Below are 16,582 nucleotides of genomic sequence, written 5' to 3'. Positions count from 1 at the left end.
TGGAAAAACAATAATTGTAACTTATGAAACTTTAGTTGAAGGGAATAGAAATATATATATATATATATATATATATGTATGTATGTATATATATATATACATATATATATGTGAGGGTATATGGGCATATGAATACATATGTGAATGTGTTTATATATGTTTACAGTATACATAGATAGAGGGCACAGGACCAATTTAAGAGGAAGGGATGATACTTAAAAGGTGAAATTAAGAGGAGAGAGAGGAATATAATGAGAGGAGATGGGGAGAGACAGAATGGGGTTAACTATCTCATACAGAAGAGGCAAGGGGAAATGGTTACAATGGAGGGGAAGTATAGGAAGGCAAAAGGGAATGGGTCAACCTTATTCCCATTGAATTTGGCTTGAGGAGGGAATGAAATACACACTAAATATGGTATCTCACCCTACAGGAGAGTAGGGGGGGAAGGGGATGAGAGGGGGGATGATGGAAGGGAGGGCAGGCTGGGGGGAGGGAAGTTGGAAGCACCCACTTTTGAAAAGGGACATTATCAAAGTAGAGAATAGAACAAGTGGGAGGTGGGATAGGAGGGAGGGAAATATAGTCAGTCTTTTACAATATATCTACTATGTTATTGTTTTGCATTAGCCACACATGTACATCCTATACTGAACTGCTTATCTTCACAGTAAGGGTCGGTAACAAGGGAGGAAGGGAATGAATCTGGAATTCAAAGTTTTAAAATCAAATATTCAAATATGTATACATATGTGTGTGTGTGTGTATACTATTATCAATACTATTTTACATGTAATTGGGAAATAAGATATACAGGCACTGGGGCATAGAGATCCACTGGAAAAGTCAAAAGGGGTATGGGAGAAAATATGGGAGAGAGTGGATATCCTGTGGGACTGCTATTTTGGTGGGGTGGGTAGGGGAAAAACGGGGAGAAAATTTGTAACTCAAAATCTGGAGGAAATGAATGATGTAAATCAGAACTTAATAAAGCATTAAAAAAAATAAAAACACATACAAATAAAAAAAATAAAATAAAATGAATTAGAGAAGGAAATGGCAAATTTCCCCAGTGTCTTTGCCAAGAAGACCCTAATGGGGTCACAGACAGTTGGACACTACTGAAAAATGACAGAACTAGATAAAGTCAGCTCTTGGTTATTTGCAGTAATGGAAAGGAACAGACATTGGATCTTCTAAAATTTCTTAAGGAAGGCAGCATAGTATAGTGAACAGGGCATTGGATTTGTAGATGAGAAGAGCAAGGTTCAAACCTGCCTTAAACACTTTTGAGCTATATGACCCTGCCCAAGTCTTTTGACTTATATACAACTGCCGCACACTCAAGGGAGTAGAATTTTAACCTTAGACTAAAACTGCATTAACTTTACAAAGATGATATGCTTAAAATCCATATGATCCCAGTTGCATGAGAATCAAGCTGCTTAAATTTCAAAATAACCTCCAGTGGTGTTTGGTCAATGGTAACACCCACCTGCACATCCTGGACATCCCCTCTCTTCAAGACGATGCTCAGGTGTTCACTGGTTTGGATGGAGTCCAACACATTTCTATGTTCAGTACTTTTTCTCAAGGTGGTTTTCTGGTTTTCTAATGGTATAGAGGACAGTGAATTCTTCTTAGGTAATGCACCTTTAAAGATGGTCCTCACAGCTTTGGAAAGAGCCTGAACTGTCTCTTCAGATGAATCAACCAGATGAATTTCTTTCAAACTATGTTTATTTTGGGAGTTCTGGAAGTTATCTTTGATGGCCTGGATGATGGTCTCTGCACACTCTTTTAAGGGGAAGCCAAACATCCCAGAGCTGAGAGCTGGGATAGCTATTGAAGTGTGCCCACAAAATCCAGCCAGATAAAGACTTTCCGTGATAGCATTTTTTAATAGCTGCACACACCTGTGAGCATGTTCTTGTGTCCATCTGGGGCCAACAGCATGAATCACTTGCTTATATGGGAGCCGTCCAGCATCTGATACAACAGCACATCCAGGAGGAATCTTACCCTGTTTCTGGATTATCTGGTTACAGTCCCACTGTAGCCCTGGGCCTGCTGCTTTAGAGAGTGCAGCTGCCAGGCCACCATCGTGCTTTAGGTCCTCATTTGCGGCATTCACCACCACATCTGCTGAGAACTGAGTTAAATTACCTTTCTGAATAGTTAATAAAACACCAGATTCTAAGGTTATCTTGCAATGGACATTCTGCCCATCAGCACTGCTCCCACTGCTTTTGTCTCCATCTTCTTGTAGCCAAATGAAACAATTAAACTTTTGTTTGGCTTCCCTTGTATAATAATCTTCTTTGTCTTTGAATAAGAATTTGGCCCCTGGTTTATCAATGCTAAAATTTTTGACATGTATTGAAAGCAGTGCTTCTTTAACCATGGCCACTCCTCTTACCACTTCCTCTTTTCGACCAGTCAGTGAAATGCCTCTTTGGTTGACCAGAGTTTTGAACTCAACCCTCACGTTTTTTTTCTTTAGTTTTTTCCAGATTTGCTTTTTCTTCTCCTTCATATACTGTACAATTATAAGAGAGTTCACAGAGACCAGCTCTTGTATTTTTGTGTTTTTTTCTATAAATTCATAAAGTTCCTGGTAGCTTTCACGTACTGGATTAACACAACCAGCAATGATTATCTGAATGCCAGTGTCTGAATTTTGCTGCTTTATTAGTATGGTCTTTGAAGAGGAGTTGTATTTCTTATTTAATTCATCAGTGAGTTTTTTCCACTGAAAACCATTAAGAATCCCACTGTCTACCACACTGATGCACTTAAAGTTCAATACTTTCTCCATAAGTTCCTCAGCTTCTGAAAGAATTTGGGGAGAGGAGGCAATCAATACAATTCCTTCACCCTCCAACTCATAAGCAGCAGGAATTTTCTCTGGTCCAAAAAGATATTCAGAGAATGTCTCACAGTTTACTTCCAGCAGAAACTGAATGATCTGAGGAGGAACATGGAGTGATTTCTGAACCAAGCTCTGCAGTTTCTCCAGAATTTCACTCTTTGCTTTGTACACATCTGCAGGCAATCCACTCAGGCAGAAGCTCTTTGTGAGGGCATTGTAAGTGACTTCCAGCTCTGAGTATTCCTTGTGGATAGTCTCTTCTAACCCACTGTTGTGTAAAATTGAAAACCTTCCAGGAAACATTGTCAAATTCTCACTTATACTTTGTTTTTCCCTCTCTATTTTTTGCATGAGCCTTTCTATCAGAGTCTTTATTTGTGGTTCAGTCCTTTCCACATCCTCCAGTCTCCCTGCTATCACCACTGTCTCCTGAAGCTTATCAAACTCAGTCAAAATGTTTTTATTCTCTATTTTGTCTCTAATGGATTCCCACATCACTGGGTCTATATTATACTTCCTAACCTGGTATTCAGACATGAGGCAAGAGAATCTCATGGAAACATCCTCACTCCATGTCTTGATTATGTTGCTCTCTGTTCTTCTTTGACTGACTAAGGTGGCTGAAGGACTGAGTATAATTTCTGGTTCTTTACCATTGGGTCCTGGCCATGTTAGCTCGCAATGGCAACTCTCCATGGTGCTAGTTATCTCTCCAATTACTTGATCATCTTTCTGTAAGAACTTCAATAGATAAGGCTCCATTGGAATTGTTAAGGGCTCTGGTAGCTTCATGGGTCGTTCTGCCTTTCCATATAAAGCAGTACCCAAACTATGGTAGTATGGGAACATTGAAATGGGATTGTTGTTGAAGAGAAGATTCTTTGTCAGTATGGCTTTGACAGCTAAGAGAAAAAGAAATAAATAAATGTAATTTTTTTTTACAATTCACATAAACTCAATTAAACTGTGCTTCATCTAACTTCAGACAATCTTTGTCTTAGTAGGAAGAAGAGGAATATTCATCAAAATTGTGAAATAACTGTCATTATTTTAAAATAGTGTTCTCATTAAAGAGACACACTAATGTAATACAGGTATTCCACTTAAAGAATGAGCTGTAAGTCTCCCAAAATTTATTGTAAAGTGAAATTTTGTCAAGGGATTATTTTCAAGTTGAATCCCATTAAAATACTGGAGAGTTTTGTTTTGCTCAGTAAAAAAAATGACCATTTTGACATTTTAAAAAATTATTTTTTTCACATTTTAAATAAAATTTTGAGTTCCAAATTTTATCCCTCCCTCCTTTCCCTCCCCCTTCTCTAAGACAGTCAGCAATTTGATTTAATTAATTTATTTCCAATCATGCAAAACATATTCCCATAATAGTAATGTTGTAAAAGAAGAGTTTGCAAAAATAAATTACAGTATGCAAAAATAAAAAACCATGAAAAAATAAAGTGAAAATAGTATACTTCATTCTGCATTCAGTTCTTTCTCTGGATGTGGATAGCATTTTGCATCATGAGTCTTTGGGGATTGTCTTGGATCAATGCATTGCTAAGAAGAGCTAAGTCAATCATAGTTGATCATCTACAAGGTGGCTGTTACTGTATAGAATATTCTCCTGGCTCTGCTCACTTCACTTTGCATCAGTATATGTAAGTCATTCCAGGTTTTTCTGAAGTCTGCCTGCTTACCATTTCTTATAGCACAATAGTATTCCATTACATCCATATACCACAAATTGTTCAACCATTCCCCAATTTATGGGGATCCCTTCAATTTCCACTTCAAAAAAATCATTAAAAACAAAATAAATATTCAAAATCTTGTTTAAAGGAAAACCAATCATGACTGAAAAAGACAAATGCAATGAAATTCAGAACAAAAATAATACGCTAAAGTACACATTAAACATGCCACAGTGACTGGTGGAATATCAGACATTCTGGCTATATGATCACCCACCCTATACTGCCTAATGGAGTGCTTTGCTGTCAAGGAACAACCTTGGTTCAATATTTCCACCTTGACACTTTTCATTTTACAAATTAGTTAACTGTTTATTTTGAACTTCCTTAAAGCCATACAAATGGTCAGTAACAAAGGTGCAATTTGAAACCAGGTCCTCTAGCTCTGAATGTAGTACTCTTTCTCCCTCCCATGCTGCCTTCCTCACTTGAACTTGGTTGCCTTTTTCAGACGTGTTTATAGAGCAACCTACATTTTGTTACTCTACCCTTAGACCATTAGAGATAATAGTACTTGAAGACTGAAGTGACCCATTCACCAAACATTTATTAAGTGTCTAGAGGCACAAGATAATGCACCAAGCTCTTATCTATGGTAAGATATCCTAATGTCTTCTCTGGCATACTGTTATATTATGCAAAGCTAATTTCAAGGCAGGGACTTGGAGTCAGGAGGCCTGGGTTTGAGCTCCAACTCTGACTCCAACTGTCTGCTTTTCCTCATCTGTAAAATGGTGAGTCTTAATTCTTGTGTACCTACTTCACTGGTAAGAACAATGAGGAGAGTGCTTTGTAAACTCCAAGGTGTTATGTAAAGATCAGTTGCTATTATTATGTGGGATGATAATAATAAAGAAATTAGTGGCCTGAATAGAAGATATTCATCAGACTGCTCCAAATGTAAGGATTCATTTAGATAATAAATGGCAAAAATAACAATGCCAACAATAAACACCAATAAAGTCTGTTCTTTATAAAACCTTTGCTGAGCCAACATTTGGGGCTCTTAGAACTTCTCGAGTTGAATACAGAAGTATTCACTGTTTCACATTAGCCAGCATTGGAGCTTGTTAATTAGAAGGGAAATATAAGCATCTGAACTTCCACACAGACACTGCAGAGGCATAGATCCCTCTGTGAGTTTTGGAAGGTGGTATTGCCAAAGGTGAATCTATGATTTCCCAAAATTCTTAAAAGTTAAGAATTCTGCTGAGATATAGCTGTTCTGCAAGTGTAGTTTCAGCTAAATCTCACAGTAATGTGATTCTGAACTTGCTAAGACACCCCTGCATCAGGCACCATGGCCAACAATTCTATTAAGTGTGGCAGACCTTTGTGTATGGTACCACAGGTGATTAGCATATTTAGGAACTGGTTTGACTGACTTTTGCAGAGGGATTTGGAAGGAATATCAAAATATATTTATGACATTGACCTCCTTGCTATTCTACCAACAAGACACTGCATCTCTCAGCTCTGGGCATTTTTTCTGGCTGTCCACCATGCTTAGAATTCTCTCCTTCCTCTTCTCTGCCTACTGGCATCCACGTCTTTCTTCAAGTCCTAACTAAAATCCTGTCTTCTACAAGAACCATTTCCCAATCCCCCTCAATTGATACGCTTTCCCTCCATTGCTTATTTCTTACTTATCCTGCACATAGCTTGTTTGTACATTTGTGTGTGCTTGCTGTCTTCTCAGTTAGACATTGTGTTCCTGAAGAGCAGGGACTGATTTTTTGTTTTCTTTGTATCCTCAGCACTTTGTTCCTGGAACATAGTAGGTGCTTAATAAATACTGCTGGACTGAGTGAATATTGACATAGTAGCAGAAAACCTCTCTGAATGGAAAATGTTGAAGGTTTTCTGCTACCACACACTTTACTTCCGGGCCAGTCACTGGCTATCCTTAGAAGCACAAAAAGAAGCCCCCAGTTGGTAATAATTCCTCCCTCTTCTTCATTTCCTATCATTCCACCTTCTGCCACTCTCTCCTCCTTCATCCCTGTCTCACATGATTAAGCAGACTTATTCATTTCCAAGACTAACCTTTCTACTTATTCAAGTGATCTCATTTCATTGCATCTCTTCTTACAGATTGCCTTCTCTCTCATCCCCACTCTTTTACTTATTTTCTTTCTCACCCTGTCTACTGGCACCTTCCCTACTCTCTACAAATGTAGATTTTTCTCCTCCATCCTGAAAAAGTACCCCCTCACTCAATTCTTCCTTCCCTGCTGTTGTCCTCTATCTCTTCTGAGCTTTGTAGCTAAACTCCTCAAAAAGGCTGTCTATAATAGATGCTTACACTTTCTCTCCTCCCTCTTTCTTCTTAACCTCTTAGGATTCAACTTCTGACCTTATCATTCCACCAAAATGGCTTTCCAAGGTTACTAATGATTTTTTAGTTGCCAAGTTCATTGGCTTTTTCTGTCCTCATTCTCCTTGACCTCTAGGCAGCTATTGACAAGTTAACCACTGTTCTCCTTGATACTTTCTTTTCTCTAGGCTTTTGGAACACTATTGCACCCCAGTTTTCATTCTGACTGTTCCTTCTCCATCTCCTTTGCTGGATGCTTTTCCAATTCACAGCCTCTAACAGGGCTCTGTCCTGGGCTCTTTTCTTATCTCCCTCCACCCTGCTTCATTTGGTGATCTCACAAGCTCCCATGGATTCTCTGCTGATGATTCTCAAATCTATTCATCTTGCCCTAAACTTTCTGTTGCCCTCCTATCTCATGTCTCCAACTGCCTTGCAGACATCTCAAACCAAATGTCTAATAATCCTATTAGACTCGATAACATGTCCCAAAGTGACTTCACTCTTATCCCCTCTAATCCAACCCCCCCCTTCCCCCGCTAGCTTCCCACACTGTAGAGGGAAACACCACCTTCCCTGTGCTTCAGTCTCAAAACCTAGGAGTCTTCTGCAGTGCTCACCATCTTTCACCCATCCAATCATGTACAGGCTGTTGCCAAGACCTGTTGTTTTTACCTTGTAGCCTCTCTTCAATATCATACCTCCTCTCCTCTGCCACTGCCACTACTCTGGAGTAGGCCCTCATCACCTCATACCCGAATTAGGCAATGGCCTGCTGGTGGGTCTGCCTACCTCGAGTCTCTCCCCACCCCAATCACAAAATCCCTATTGCCGTAGGAACAACACAATATCCTCTATTTGGCATTCAAAGCCTTTCATAGCCTAGCCCCCTCCCAACTTTCCAGTCTTCTTACACCTTATTCTCTACCGTGTACTGGATGTTTCACAAATAAGACATACCATTTCTGAGCTCTGGTCTTTTCTCTGGCTGTCCTCCATGCCTGGAATACTCTCCCTCCTCATTCCCACCTACCAACCTTCCTGGCTTCTTTTAAGTCCCAATTAAAATACTTTCTTTTACTGGAGGCCTTCCCCTTCCCCTCTTAATTCTGGTACCTTCCATCTGTTAACAATTTGGTATTGATCTTGTATATAGATTACTTCATGTATATTTATTTGAACATGTCTTCCCATTTCTGTTATAAGCTCCCTGAGTGCAGGGACTATCTTTTGTCTCTTTTTGTAGCCCCAGTGTTTAGCACAGTACCAGACACATAGTAGGCAGTTAATAAATGTTTCTTTGTTGATTGATTGACTTTGCTTAACCTTTTAGAATTTTCATGGATTTGTAGCATTGTCCTATGCTCAAAACACTTGCAAGTGAACAGGCAGGATCTTTTACTTTTCTGAAGAGGAGCTAGGTCTTGGAAAACTTCACAAGGACACAAATGTAACTTAAAGGGTATAACTTATGTACCACATCCTGGGACTAGAAAAGAGCCCATTTCCTGAAACTTCACTAGAAAACCTTGATCAAATTACATATAGGAATGCCCACATTACAAGTAGCAAGTGAAGGTAGAAGGGAGAAAGTGATACCAGATACTTTCTAAGGTGCCATCCAACTCAGGGAACCTAGAATTATTTAATGCATGTACAGTATTATATTAGGAAAGAGCATTGAATTAGTGGCCAGGATGCCAGGATGGTAGTTCCAGGGCCACCTGGGTCACAAGGGTGACACTGGACAAGTAAATACTGCTCTGGGTATTATTTGATCTGCCAAATGAGGGTGTTGTCTTTTACTAATATTCCTCATGGTGCTAAAATTCCAGGATTATACCTTTTTTGGTTGTTATTTAGTCATTTTCAGTCATGTTCAGCTCTTCCTGACCCTTTCTAGGGTTTTCTTAGCTAAGACACTTGAGGGGTTTGGCATTTCCTTCTCCAGATCATTTTACAGATGAGGAAACTGAAACAAACAGGGTTGTGACTTGTTCAGGGTCACACAAGTAGTAAGTATCTGAGACCAGATTTGCACCCAGGCAAGTCTTCCAGACTCTAGGCCTGGCACTCTTTGCATTATGGTGCCACCTAGCTGCCCCTGAGGAATAGCTAATAAAAAAATTGTATTGAGTTATTTATAATGAAAGGATAGGGACAGGCACTGAACCTAGGATTTCTTTGATACTGGGAATTCTTAGATGAAGACATTCTCTCTCCCAATGTATTTTGGTACCTTCTCTGTAATTTATAAACTTAGAAGATCATCTGGGGCATTGAAAGGTTAAGTGACTTTCCCTGGGTCAAAGAGCCAGTATGCGTCACAAACTAGACTTAAAGTATTAGGAAGTACTTAAAAGTAAGGAAATAAGGTGATCCAAGTTGTCACTGAAGTTAATTTTCTCAACCATTTCTCCTCTGTCCAGGACTGGTTGGGTGTAAATAAAAAATTGACCCGTGGAAACTACAGTAGTATGGCCACCATGAGTTTATGTAAAGGGGATCCAAGTTCCCTCTCCTTGTGGAAGCATAATGTCAGCATCAAAAACATTGAAGAATGATATTATCAGTGTCCTGGTCTCAAATCTTCTGTCTAACTTGAATCAAAGACCTTATTCTAGCCTGAAGTACTGCTTTTCACTTGTATCAAAGACTGAATCAATTGTCCTTGAATAAAAAAAATCTAGTTCAGGAATGAATGTGGATTCTTTAAACTAAGCTTATTGAGAAGAGAATTTGTCTTTTTTTGTGGTGACTAAGAGGAGGAATGTCATCTGCTTAATCCTACTGAGAGAAGTTATCTACTTGGTCATCTTTCACTAAACTGAAAGTCGAGGATTATCTGGAATTATGCAGGATTTAAACAGGTAAGACAAGGCTGGTAGCTGGCATAGTGGATGGAGTGCTGGGCCTGGAGAGTCTGAGCTTGAAAAAAAAAATTCTTATGTATTGTATACTCAGTCATCACCAAACACAAACATTACCATATAGAAAGAAAAACCAAAAAGAATGTCACATTTGAAGCCTAATATACATTACTTAGCCTGTGTTTGCCTCAGTTTCCTCCACTGAAAAATAGGGATAATCATTGTGCCTACCTCCCAGGGCTTTTAGAAGGAATAAGATAATATTCATAGCTTAGGGCCTGGCACATAGTAATTGCTATCTGCTGGCTGCTATTGTTATTGTTATCTGAACCACTTTGCAAATGTTAAGAATTTTCTTTCTAGGGGCTCTGAGCTGTTATGATTTTGTTAATACATTTTATCCTATAACTCACTAACCTAACAGAGAAAGTATTCTACACAAACCTCAGGGCCATCTTGCCCTTAGATTAAAATGAGCTCAATTTTTATAGCTTAGGAGTGGGTGCTCAAGGCCCAAGGGTGTATGGGTGATAACCAAAGGGACAATTATTCACCTAAATTGGCCCAGCTAGGGGGAAAGGAAGTCCCTTCTTTCCTGTTGGCAGAGGAAGTTAAAGAATGAATGCTCAACTAACTCCACTCCACATGAAAACCTGTGAGTTGATCTTTTGATTAAGGTAAATGAGAGAGGTATCAATTTGTTCATCTTTGATCTGATCGAAGGTAGAATGAACTTTTTTTGTCTGACATCTTAGCTTGGAGGCAGTAGCAAGAGGAGTTCCTGAAGCCTCACCATGCCACCTAAGGATGATAAGAAGAAAGATACTGGCAAGTCAGCCACGAAGGACAAACATCCCATGAACAAGTCTGGGGGAAAAGCTAAGAAGAAGTGGTCCAAGGGAAAAGTTCGAGACAAGCTCAACAATTTAGTTCTGTTTGATAAAGCAATGTACAACTATCTCTGCAAAGAGGTCCCTTGCTATAAACTTATCACTCCTGCATTCTCTCAGAGAGTCTGAAGAGCCAGGGTTCTCTAGCCCAAGCCGCTCTCCAGGAACTGCTCAGTAAAGGTAGATTAAGCTGCTTTCCAAACACAAAGCACAAGTGATATATACCAGGAACACCAAGGGTGGAGATGCTCCAGGTGCTGGAGATGAATGAAATGGTTCAATATTTTTGTGTACATTTTCAAAAATAAACTTATTGGTCTTAAAAAAACGACCCAAAGTTTAACTACATGCCTATTTTTTACTTTACCATGGGATTTTGCATTTTGTTTCATGATTCCTGTAAAATATAGGCATAAATTTTGGGGTTCGAGAGAATTTCAATTAACAGGGGGAGCTCTGTTCATCTGTACCTCTTTGTAAATAGAAATGCTTGAATATTAATGATCATCTGACAGAGTCTTTAAAATTTTAAAGTACAGAGTACAAAGAGTTTTCTTCCATGCCCTGTAAGTTCTTGTCCTGTATGAGTGGAGCTCTTTGACAGAGAGGGAGGTTTAATGGCTATAGCATTAGTCTAGTAGTTAGGAGATTTGGGTTCAAATTCCACCTTGGGTTTTAACTAGTTCTATTACCATGGGCAAGTCACTTTACATAGCAGAGGCTCAGTTTTTTTATCTGTGAAAGTGATGATAATACTTTAAACTGTTTACAGAGATATTATGAGAAAAGCACTTCAGGAACAGTAATGTCCTTCACTTACTTCCTATTAGGGGACACTTAGCTCATGTGTTATCTTAATGTAAGAAGAGCAAAGGGAATTATTAGGGGAAAACTGAAATGCACATTACCCTGAATTCTCTAGAGACAACACCCAACATCTTTCTTCCCTCAAAATATATGGCAGTCTTTCTGCTGTTGGCTGACACTAGGCAGAGGGAAACCCACCATAAAAAATGGTTTATACATTCCCTAACTTAGCAAAGAGATTACATATAGAGTAGGGGAGAGAGACAACTTCAGAGGCAGGAAGTCTGGGTCCAGATCTCACAACTGGAGATGTGACCTTAGGTAAGTCACTAAACCAGTGATTGCTAGGGAATCTCTTAAGACTTATAAGTTGCAGAACAATTGTCAATATGCATTGGGAGGAAATTTCTTCTGCAGAAATTACCTATGCCAATGATATCACAGGTCCAGACCCTCCACCTGCTACCCCAAAAAAATACCAGAGTTACCCCAGGATAAAAGAATCAGAGAGTAGAAAACAGAAATCTGTTATCTGATATGCTGTGGCTCCATAGAGACAGTATTTCAAGACATCCAGAGAAGTCTTGCCATATTCCAGGTAGAAAGCTTAGCTTTCCTGATGTCTCCCCATAAAGGCCACTTTCATCAAGCCTCCTCCTCCTCAGTGTAGATAGCCTAACTCTAAGCAAAGCCCCTGAGCTTATTTCACTGTGTAGCGAGCCAAATGCAAGACTTGATCATCTAATATTTGCTACTTATGTGACCATGAGTAAGTCATCCAGACTCTTTTGGTCTCAGTTGTCTCATCTGTGAAATGAGAATAATAATACCCCTAAGCATACCTTAGTGGATAGAGGGTTAGCCTTAGAGTCAGAGCTGGACTGAAATCTTGCCTTTGAATACTATATGGTTATGGGAAAATTAAACTCTATGAACCTGTTTTTTCATCTGTAAAATAATTGTAGTACAAATCTGAAAAGGTTGCTGTGAGGCTCACATAAAGTACATAAAGTGCTTTGCAACTTTAAAGCATTATATAAATTTCATTGTGGTTACAATCAAGTGGATGCCAATGGATTAAAAAAAACAGGATTAAGCTAGCAGTAGATATTATTACCTTGGCAATCAGAAAACTCAATCAGAGCTGAATTGTCCTTTGGGAAACACTGGACTTTGGTTATTGGTCCCCCTCCATTATTGGGGTTCTCAAAGAAAAGAGTTATATAACTTTCATTAACATCAGGGGGCAGGTTTTCCACCAGGATGGTTCTTGTCTCTTCCAGAGGTGCTACTAAAATCTTTTTCTCTTGGACTATTCGGTTTTGAGAACAATGATCAACAAAGGTCTTTGTATCTATGAAGAAAAACAGAGTGATCATTAGTGTATTATTGAACCTTTCATTGAGGAAGAAAACTAATTTAAAATGTACTTCATGTAGAGTGGCCAAAGGAATGATCCCTAGGTGAGAATTCACAGTCCTAACAGATCTAGTAGGATACAGCCCAGGTCTGGAAGGTGCACACTTCTATGCCAGTGTTGTACTTGGAAGCTCCTTCTGGTTAAGCAGAGTGGGATTCTTCTGACAGAGATCACCCATTGACCCTCTGCCAGTTACCATCCAGTTCAACCATGACTATTTACTGAATATTAACTAGCAGTTACTATTCACTTCATCAAATTAAAGAAAAATACTCCTTATGGTGTACTGTGCTAGGTGCTGGAAGTATACAATGATAGAAAGGATGTAGATACTGATTTCAAGGCAGGGAAATATACTATCATATAAATATAAATAGACAATTATATACCACACAAGTACCTATACAATGTCAGAGTGGAGTAAGTACCATGAGAAGTAGTAAGAGGAAGAGAAGCTTTTCAGTTGAGTGTATCAGGCAAAGCTTCATGGAGAAAATAGCCCCTGAGCTGGATCTCAAGGAAAGGGAGAGAGTTCAAAAAACATCTAGAAGGAAAGTATCCATGCCAAGATGAGGAAGACCAGGGCAGAGATACTAAGGTAGAAGTGGGTGGGATGAGGACAGGGACAGAGAATGGTCTGCTTTGGCTAGAAGATGTACTATGCAAAGTGAAGTGATGAGCTAAAGCTGTAAAGATAAACTGAGAAAAATAGAGTTTAAATCGGGACATAAACAGGATGATTTTGTTTTGTTATTGTTGTCATTCAATTATTTCAGTCATGGCCTCTTTGTAACCCCATTTGGTTTTCTTTTGGGGGGCTTGGGGTGGGGTAAGACACTGGAGTGATTTGACATTTAATTCTGCTTATTTTTATATAGATGAGGAAACTGAGGCAAACAAGGTTAAGTGACTTGACCAGGGTCACATAACTAGTAAGTGTCTGAAGCCAGAGTTGAACTCAGGAACATAAGTCTTCCTAGTTCCAGCCCTGGCACTTTATCCACTGTACCACCTAGCTGCCTCTAGCTATCTCTACTAGAGCCCTCCAATTTAGAGAGATTGATAATTTATATTTGCTTTTTTTGCCTCCCACTAGTTTCACAATGGATGGGATCCTCAGGTTCTGGGCTCAGGAGTCACTTCTGCTATAATATGCTTCTAAAAGTGGTTTCTTTCATCTTCATTCCACTTTGCACAGAACTCTCCTTTACACTTATATCATGGTAAAGTAAGTAGAATGTTAGACTTGGACTCAAGTTCTAAGTTCAAATACATCTTGGACACTAACCATTTGACTCTGGCCAACTTACTTAAGTCTCTTTGAAAGACCCACTTTCCTCATCTCTAAAATGGGAATAAAAATAAATGCAGAATTTTCTTCACAGTGTGAGGTTCAAGTGAGCCGATGTAAATAAAATTCTTTTCAAATCTTCAGGTGTTATATAAATGTCAGCTACTATCATTCCACACATATACATAGAGCCCATAATGATAAAGTCCCATTTGCTATTAAAACACACCCAAACTTTGGAGTCAAAAAAATGTACCTTTATATCATGTTGATAAATGCAATAACACTTCTTAGGATAGTAGACTTAGAGTTGGAACAGGCCTTAGAGGCAATCAAGTTCAAGCCTCACATTTTACAAATGAAGAAACTAAGTCTCAAAGACAATAAGTGATGTGTCCAGGATTACAAAGTCAGCATCTGACATAGGGTTTGAACTCAGGTCTTCCTGGATCTGAATCCCCCATTCTGTCCACTATTACCACTTGGTTACCTAGGTCTTCAAAGTTTTATTGAGAGACAGAAAGAATACTACAAGTGGGCAGAAAGGGTATTTCAAAGATGAGCCACTTCTTTGACAATCAGAATTTCAAGGCATGACACAGAGACTATTTGCAGATGAATATTTTCTCATTTTTACTCGGTCTTACCAATGTGTTTCAGAAAGGTAAACACAGCAGTTTGTGCTTCTGGTATGACTTCTACTTCAAAATCTCCTTCATTTTTTGACAGACCACTCATGTTCTCCACCAGCAAAATTAAGAGATACTCGTTCTCCAGATCTTGGAGATTTTTAAGTGCAACCAAAGAGGGAACATTTTCAGAGCTTTTGGACACATCCTCTGTCTCATCCAATCTTCTATCCAATGGGAACTTTTTGTCCTGGTCTTCTGATACATCTAGTTTTAAGGACACAAAAACATCCATAATTGGATCAAAAGCAGTCTTGCCAGAGTGAGAGGTTATAATTCATGCCTCTCTTTATATCACTTTCTAATATTTTTGTTAAATCGGTTGAAAGCAGATGTTCTCTGTAACTAAAAAGATCATTGAGCTTGCCCAGAAAATCCAGAAATCTCTCAGACAAATGTTTACTTTAGGTGAAAATTTCAATTTCCAATCAATGGAGTTTTCCCTTGTGCCCACTAGGGGGAGTAAACACGATTAAAAAAAAATAGAGTAACAGCAGAAATCCATCCATGGGCCATAGCTAAATGCTAAAAAGGAAAAAATAAAAGCCATCAGATCTTCTCAGGGAAAGAGAGAGAAGTAGAGCTGGGAGGAAGGATGGTTTAATGTGGAATAATGAACTAGCCAGTTGGATTGAAATGAACACATTCAGATTTGTTTGCTTATTCTTAACCATTCTTGCATTGCAATACTAAGTCATTTATGTACAAGACTACTGAAAATCAGGTAAAGAAATGCTGACATTTAATGAGGAAAAAGCAATTTACTTTTTGTATGTACATTAGACTAATTCAGAATGAACTGTTACCTTGTTCTTGAGGTCTATCTTTGATCTTGGATTCCTAAAACCAAAAAACAAAAAACAAGCATTAAGTAAAATTCCTTTACACATATAAGGCATATCTGGGATCACCCTAGATTACCTGCACAAAATAAATACACTCTATTCTGTACTTACCTAAGATCAACAAATTTATAATGCAAATAAGACATAAATCAAATTGTACCTATTTACTGGTCACCATAAACCTGGAGTACTGTGTTTACTTCTTGGGGTCATATTTGAAGAGAGAGTCTGACAAACTGATGAGTATTCTTTGGAAAGTTATCAAAAAGGTAGGGAAGGAAACAGAGTCTACTAGCCTGAGTGAAGGAAACAGGAGTAAGGACTAGTTGGAGAAGTACAGGAGAGGTTTGGGCAGGTCATGGTCCCCCACAGTCTAGGTGAGGCTTCCTGCCAAGATGACTCATTGAAATAGGGTTAGACAACCTAGTTCCCACATTACTGTACTTCAGCAAAACCCTGAAGATCTCAAGACACTGAATAATGATTTTTTAAAAAGATCCAATAAAAACTACATTAAATGACTACTTCCTCACCAGAGCTGCTGCATATTAGGTCACCTAATATCCAAAAGCAATAAGAAAAGTGACCTCCAGCAAAGCCTCTGTGCCCAGTGATGGACCTGAGGCATGCACAGCCTACAAAGTTTTGAGAACAGAGGCAAGAAGAGTAAGGGGCTCCCAAGAAAGCCCTGGAATGGTCTGATCTCATGCACCAGAAATGGCCCTAAATATCCAATGCTCTGAATCTCAAAGATTCAAGAAGGTGTTGGGGAGAGGGTAAGTCTCCAGAAAGTAGAGGTCAATGTAAAAACCAAGGTGACCTAGAGGAAG

At 38.9% G+C, this 16,582-nt stretch overlaps 1 protein-coding gene and 1 pseudogene across 1 annotated transcript in view; one reads left to right on the top strand and one right to left on the bottom strand.

Moving 5' to 3' along the window:
* LOC138143700 (protein mono-ADP-ribosyltransferase PARP14-like) overlaps positions 1–16,582 on the bottom strand; it is a 76,606-nt gene that overhangs the window by 42,926 nt on the left and 17,098 nt on the right. Inside the window, exons 3-6 of the mRNA XM_069064926.1 lie at positions 15,714–15,747; positions 14,866–15,114; positions 12,625–12,861; positions 1,496–3,774 (exon numbers count right to left, since the gene is read on the bottom strand). Coding sequence (XP_068921027.1) covers positions 1,496–3,774; positions 12,625–12,861; positions 14,866–15,114; positions 15,714–15,747 — 2,799 coding nt within the window. The remainder of the gene's footprint in view (positions 1–1,495; positions 3,775–12,624; positions 12,862–14,865; positions 15,115–15,713; positions 15,748–16,582) is intronic.
* On the top strand, positions 10,605–11,081 carry LOC138143671 (small ribosomal subunit protein eS25 pseudogene; annotated as a pseudogene).

This window comes from Petaurus breviceps, unplaced genomic scaffold, assembly GCF_028583685.1.
Source record: "Petaurus breviceps papuanus isolate PSGF00001 unplaced genomic scaffold, PetGlider_PUasm1.0 90654, whole genome shotgun sequence".
NCBI classification, from domain to species: Eukaryota; Metazoa; Chordata; class Mammalia; order Diprotodontia; family Petauridae; genus Petaurus; species Petaurus breviceps.
Note: the sequence above shows the minus strand (reverse complement) of the source record. Positions and strands in the feature narration are given on the sequence as shown.